We start from the raw sequence: 6730 nt of genomic DNA, 5'->3' as shown, positions 1-6730 counted from the left end.
AAAAAAACAAATTATTATTCTTCATTTTCAACTGAGAAAACTGGATAGGAAAGTCATGATTCTTACTTGAATTTTTGAGAAGTCTGGTTCATATATCAGCTGGAACACTGAAAATCCTAACAAATCTTTTTGTGGTTTTGCTCAGTCCCTTCAGGAAAACACTAGAATAGTAGCTTGTGCTCATCCATGGCCATTTCCTTCCACACCCTAATGCTTTATTTGCCATCGTGTGGTCATCAACACTATATTTTTTATTGCTGGTGGGGTGGGACTAAGTCCCTTGTACTGCGGCCACTTCTGGCCTATTGTACCAGCCCAAGATGATAGGTGAGGGTGATTGTGGTGCAGTTGGTGTAATGAAGATTGGCAGGGGAAACTGAAGTACTCGGGAGAAAACCTGCCCCAGCGCCACTTTGTCCACCACAAATCCCACTTGACCAGACCCGGGCCGCCGCGGTGGGAAGCCAGCGACTAACCGCTTGAGCTATGGTGCGGCTGTCAACACTATATAGTCTTGAGTTGCATAGAGCGCCATTAAAGAAACTACAACATAAATTTTCATTATCACAGCTGTATACTGTCGTTGTGCAAGATGTGCACAAGATGCAGCATTGTCCCTCCAGCACACAAATTATATGTTGCAGGTTCCTCATCTATGATGCAGACGAATTCACAAGGAAGTACTTCAAGGAGATCCTCAACATAACCCAAAAAGATGCCATAGATGTATCAAAGAAGATGCCCCCTCCTCTGGTGGCTGTGAGTAAATATGTACATACTGACTAGGAAATTATAAAAAGTGGGGGGGAAAAAAACTTTCATCTAGAACTTAAAGAAGGTACAAGTAACCACGGCACCCCATCTATATCACAAAATGTTTAAAAAATTTATACAATTTAAAATTGTGTGTATTTGACCATGAGATGCAGTTTGTAAACCAATGTTTCCATTTTATACACAGACTTCTGTATTTTAAATAGGCGTTGTTGTTGCTGGAGCACAATTTTATGCTTAATAATGGATGCAAATGTACCCAATTCTGACACTACATTGTTCTAAAGTAGTTTCTGTATAAGGGCGCAAAAATGTGTTTCAGATTTGTTCATAGACTTTTCCATATTATGAATGAGTTACACCCCTTAAAAATATGGATCTTCGGTGTGGGTATTTGACATAGCAGATCAACTACTGATCAGAGTTTTTTCATTCATCAGATACTGGAGAAAAAACAGGAGTACAATGAGACGGTACATCAGCAATTCATAAACTTCAAGAAATACTATGATTCAGTTAAAATGGAAGTATTATACAATATTCTCATTGACTTTGGAGTAACCATGAAACTGGTTAGTCATTAAAATGTGTTTAAATGAAACATATAGTAAAGCCTGTATAGGTAAACATTTGTCTGATATGTTTCACATTTAGAAAGGTCTAAAACAAGATGTTTTATTGCATGGCTTTCAACTACTCCTTAGAATATGCAATTAGGAAGGTTCCCAGAAAAACCAGGTGGGACTGAAATTAAATGGGACACATCAGCTGCTGGTTCATGCTGATGATGTGTATGTACTGGAAGATAATATAAATGTTATAAAGAAAAACACAGACGCTCTAATTGACACTAGTAAGCAAGTTGGTCTATAATTGAATGCAGAGAAAAGCAAGTATATGTTAATGTCTTGTCAGCAGAATGCATGGCAAAATCACAACATATAGGCAACGGATCCTTTGAAAACATGGCAAATTTCAAATATCTGGGAATGACAGTAAAGATTAAAATTTGATTCTTGAGAAAACTGAGAACAGCCCGAATTTGGGTAACACTTGCTACCATTCAGTTCAGAACCTTTTGTGCCCTGCTTGCTGACTAAAAATGTAAAATTTAAAATGCACAAAATTATGTTGCCCGTAGTTTTGCATGGGTGTAAAACCTGGTCTTTGACATTATGGGAAGAACATAGACTGAAGGTATTTGAGAAAAGGGCACTGATGAGAATATTTGGATAGAAGGATGAAAAATTGGTAGGCTGGAGAAAACTGCACAGTGAGGATCTTCATAACATGAACTTTTTGCCAGATATAGTTCGAATGCTCAATTCAAGGATGAGATAGGCAGGGTATGTAGCATGCATGGGGACGAAGAGGACAGCATTTAGGATTTTGGTGCAGAAGCCAGAACAGAAGAGACCACTAGGAAGACACAAACACAAATAGGAGGATAACACTCAAATGTATTTGAGAGAAACTGGTTAGGGTGCTATGGTCTGGATTCATTCGGCTCATGATAGGGACCAGTAGAGGACTCTTGTAAAAACTGTAATCAACCTTCGGGTTCCATAAAATTTGGGGAATTCCTTCAATAGATGAGCAACAGGCAGCTTCTCAAGAATTCAGCTCCATACAGTAGTTAGTATGCATTATAGCTCAAGCGTTTAGTTGCTGGCTTCCCACCACGGTGGCCTGGGTTCGATCCTGGGCATGGTCAAGTGGGATTTGTGGTGGACAAAGTGGCGCTGGGGTGGGTTTTCTCTGAGTACTTCAGTTTCCCCTGCCAATCTTCATTCCACCAAATTCTCCATCATCATAATCACCTGGGGTAGGCTACAATAGGCCAATCAGTGGCCGCCATGCCGAGTGGACCCAGTTGGACTCCATCCCCCACTAAGCAAATTTTTTAGTATGCATAATAATTTGTGTCCTTTCAGCCTGTACCACCTTATTTTGGATTTGGAAGTCCTGAGGACTCTCTGCAATCCAGTCTTACTGTTACAACCCTGAAGCCTCCAAAGAAGAATGTTGTACAATATGTGGTCAATATTGGTAAAGTGAGTAACATGTAAAGAAACATGGTATAAAGTATATAGAGGACTGAGAGATTATTAGTGTTATAAAGAAGTGTTGCTATACAGACACAAGCTAAATGTAGGCAAACAAGAGCCAATGAAACAATTCTGCATTTGATGTGTGGGTAAGAACCATTCATAAAATTTTCATGTATCCGTTTCTATTTTTATCTTAATACATTTAGTTAAATCAGAACATTTTAATATGCTGTATTATTTACTGTGCAGTCTGCCTTAATGAATGATAATTAATTGTGCAGGGACTGATTTTAATTAGCAGCCTGGAGATAGTCTATTTTGACTTAGGATTTTTTTGGTTTTACTCAGGCTATCCAGGTGAATTCTGGGACATTTCTTTAAAAATACATGCCATGATCATTTCCACATCCTTTCCAATTTATTATTTATAGTCATCTTTTCTTTCAATGCTATACTCAAACCACAATTAGCCTCAAGATCCACAAGAATTTGAATTTAAAAGAATCTCGCTATGCAGACACAATCACATGACATTGAAGAAAGAAACTGATAAGAGAAGAACAACATGCACTGACAAATGTTTTATAAGATGGACTGCAATTTACATCCTTTTTGCTCACAAAATGTTTGAGAAATAATATTACTAATTTCACTACTAACAGATTTTATACAATACTGTACAAGAAAAGTGGGGGCATATAAAAACAGTGTTAAGAGATTTAGCTCTGATATGACCCCAGAAAATTATGTGTGAACTCTGCCTTGCTATCAGCTCCAGTATAACTTCTCTAGTCCACTTTCAGCAAACATGACAGTGGAGGGGATAAATACCAACTCAGAACAGAGCAGATAATGGTACCTTCAACTGCACTGAGGCAAATGCTCTGTACCATCTTTACTGCAAAGCTAAAACAATACTTACAAAAAGTTTTTAACAAAATAATTATATTTTATTGACAGAAACCCGGTACCCTATTTACATATAAGCTACATATGCTACAGCTTAGGGCCTTGAAATTTTATGGGGATCCAATTACTGAGACAATACAACATTGTCTTTTTAAACTAAGGATGTAACAAGCATTTAACTGCATCTTGCCTGATTGAAATGATGGGAAAAACATGATAACAGCTGCGACAATCAGAAATAAAGTGGGAGACAGCATCACACTTTGTAGTGGAACTAGGATAGATAGATCTGTAGAAATTTATGCCACGAAACCAAACTCATAACCAAGTCCATGACCCCACGACATGGAATACAAAGAACTAGTAACAAAAACTAATAGTGTCTAACTAGTGTTAGACAAACATCGGTTTGTCCCGTGATTGAGGCTAGCTCTTTCTAACGGACCCAACAGAATAGGTGTTTTCCTTCACCTGAGGACGGAAACAGATCCAGTTTCCAAAACATCGTGTTTTTATTAGTTATCTTAAAAACCAGGACGATGGATAAAGTCCAAAAACCCAATATATCAGTGTGTTATACACCATCGTCAGAATCCTATAGTAACTAAAGGCATTACCTGTTTCCCTGACATACATTTTAATATTAATCATCTGAAATACATATAGTTTTTCAGGTGGCTTGTCTTCAGTAGCTATCTCCACCAAAATTCTGTATCTATGAATTCTATTATTAATCTTATTCAATATTTCGTTAGCAGACCTTTATTTCTTGACTAAAAACATAGTCTTGCTCAGTTTTTGGATACAGTAAAAGAATACAATGCTCTGACAGATATGTAACTTCTGATTTTTGCCATTACACATCAACTATTGGCGATTATACATACCAGATGAAGAATGGCCCTGCCTCTAAGGTAAAAGTATAAAGATTATGTACCAGAAATACAGATAAAAATGCTTTAGCAACAGAATGTATAACTTTTAGTCTTGCTGTTTGTTGAGAGATCACAGAAACATGCCATTCTTGCCACAGCACCTTCGCTATGAGGCTGTCATGGACTGGGTACATCCTGAAGACAAGGATCGCAAGTTTATGTTCAGCTATTCACTGTCAGACTGCTCCATCACCATCACTGAGATCCCACAACATAACTCGGGTTTCGTGCAAAGGACGTACCTCAGGTCAACCCGCATACCAAAACCAGGCACCAACTGGGATGATCCACAGTATTACAGTCCAGATGATTTTGCCATTGGTAAGTTCACTACACTGATTCAGTGGGCAGATGCATTAAATCAATGACAGATTCAGTAGTTACTTAAGACCGCAAATACAATGAGCATCAGGAGTCATTATAGAGGTTCCATGTTTGATTGCTAAGTATCTTCTGGTTGCAATACATACAAAGCTTTAACTCTGGGAATGTGGAGAAGATGAATCCCACATATTAGTTTTGAGTTCATGGCAAGGTGTGGGTCTCTTTTGTCAAATGCCATGACTTGCAGGATTAATTAAAACTATAAACTCTATGGTCTTAGTCCACAAGTGAACTATACTGACCAAGCGATCGCCGCTTGTCAGCGAAGTTAATGCCAACATTCTGCGGATAGAGGCTGTCGTGTGGTCAGCACAACGGATCCCCATGGCCGTTAATCTCAGTTTTCTATACTGGAGGCACTACTTTTCCATTCAAGTAGCTCCTAAATCATGCTCACAAGGGTGAGTGGGCCCCATTCCAGACCCACTATTTCTCAGGAAATCTGGTAGCGCCAGGAATCAAACCTGGGACCTCTGGATATGCAGCCAGGAATTCTGATCACTAGACCACAGAGGCGATTAAGATTTCTTAACACCTCAAACATGTAAACCATGAGGGCACACAGTGGATCTCATTCAGACTTAAAGGTTTAAGTTATCCGTATTTCTCGGGCAGTATTTTCTGTGAACAGATACAAGCCTTAATCTCTGCAGAAGCTCTTACAGTGGGAAACCCCACACTTTAATTAGGATTTTATGTTGAATAGTAGGTATAGTGTGTAAGCCATCATGAATGATTGATAGGTTACTTAAGGTTTAAAATACGAGGTGTTATAAAATTTTGGGCTACAAGGAACAACACTAATGTCATGTGAAGTCCTTTGATTCTGTATACTGACATCCTGAACTTAAAGAAGAACAAAACACGAAAATAAATTGTTTTCTTTTCCTTCACACTTTGTTGCAAACTTTCTTCTGCACGGGTTTTTACAATGTGAAGAAAATGTTTGGTACTGCTGAATTTAATTTGTAATAATTATTCCACCTGTCACACAGTTTATGTATGGACCACACTTAGCACATTTTGTTAGTTATGTTTCCTTTGAATATTGAGATCTTCACAGCAGCCAGTAGCAGCTACCAATGCATCAGCATTCTATCCTATTATTACTTCTAGTTAGTTGCAATGACAATTTTAAGATAATAGTTAACACAATTTACATGTCTGGGAGTGCAGAGAGCAAAACAAGTCAACATCCAAAATGTGAGGTTCTTGCTAAGATAACCATAAAATTTACCATCTTCTTGGATGTGACACTGTGGTCTTAACGATAATTGCCAGTGCCTGAAGGTACATTAATCAATGACAAAAAGACAATCAAAATGAGGTGACGGGTGAAATATTTTGGATAAATTCAACCAGGCTTTATTGCAGTGGTAAATGCACAATACAGCATGACAGGCAGTGCTGTTACTGCTGACTAGAACTACAACATACGAGGTGAACATGTACACATCACAGTCTTTTCAACTTTCTTTATGAAAATGGTAAATTTTCTTTGAAATATTTGCTCACTGCATGAGAATTCTGAATGCTCAGACACCAGATAATGTGGAGATTCTAAAGGGTACCAACTAGTATATAACACTCACGATGGCTATTTATTTGGACTGTGTTCATGTCATATTCCAAAAAACATAATGTTTCAGGAACTAGACCTGTTTCCATCCTTAGGTG

General features: G+C 38.1%; 1 protein-coding gene across 4 annotated transcripts in view; it reads left to right on the top strand.

Annotated features, from left to right (window-relative positions):
• The window catches only part of LOC111867721 (EF-hand domain-containing protein 1), an 18817-nt gene extending 13519 nt beyond the window's left edge, over positions 1-5298 (top strand). For 3 of the 4 annotated variants that reach the window (XM_023857803.2, XM_033752789.1, XM_023857802.2), the window contains 3 exons: positions 645-759; positions 2709-2828; positions 4768-5298. In XM_023857803.2, the coding sequence (XP_023713571.1) occupies positions 645-759; positions 2709-2828; positions 4768-5037 (505 nt within the window). In that variant the 3' untranslated portion in view covers positions 5038-5298. The remainder of the gene's footprint in view (positions 1-644; positions 760-2708; positions 2829-4767) is intronic. The other variant, XM_033752790.1, reaches the window with a different exon arrangement.
• The last annotated feature ends 1432 nt before the right edge of the window (positions 5299-6730 follow it).

The sequence above is a fragment of the Cryptotermes secundus genome, unplaced genomic scaffold (assembly GCF_002891405.2).
Source record: "Cryptotermes secundus unplaced genomic scaffold, Csec_1.0 scaffold1555, whole genome shotgun sequence".
NCBI classification, from domain to species: Eukaryota; Metazoa; Arthropoda; class Insecta; order Blattodea; family Kalotermitidae; genus Cryptotermes; species Cryptotermes secundus.
The sequence above is the reverse complement of the archived record's forward strand: the minus strand, read 5'-3'. Positions and strand labels throughout refer to the sequence as shown.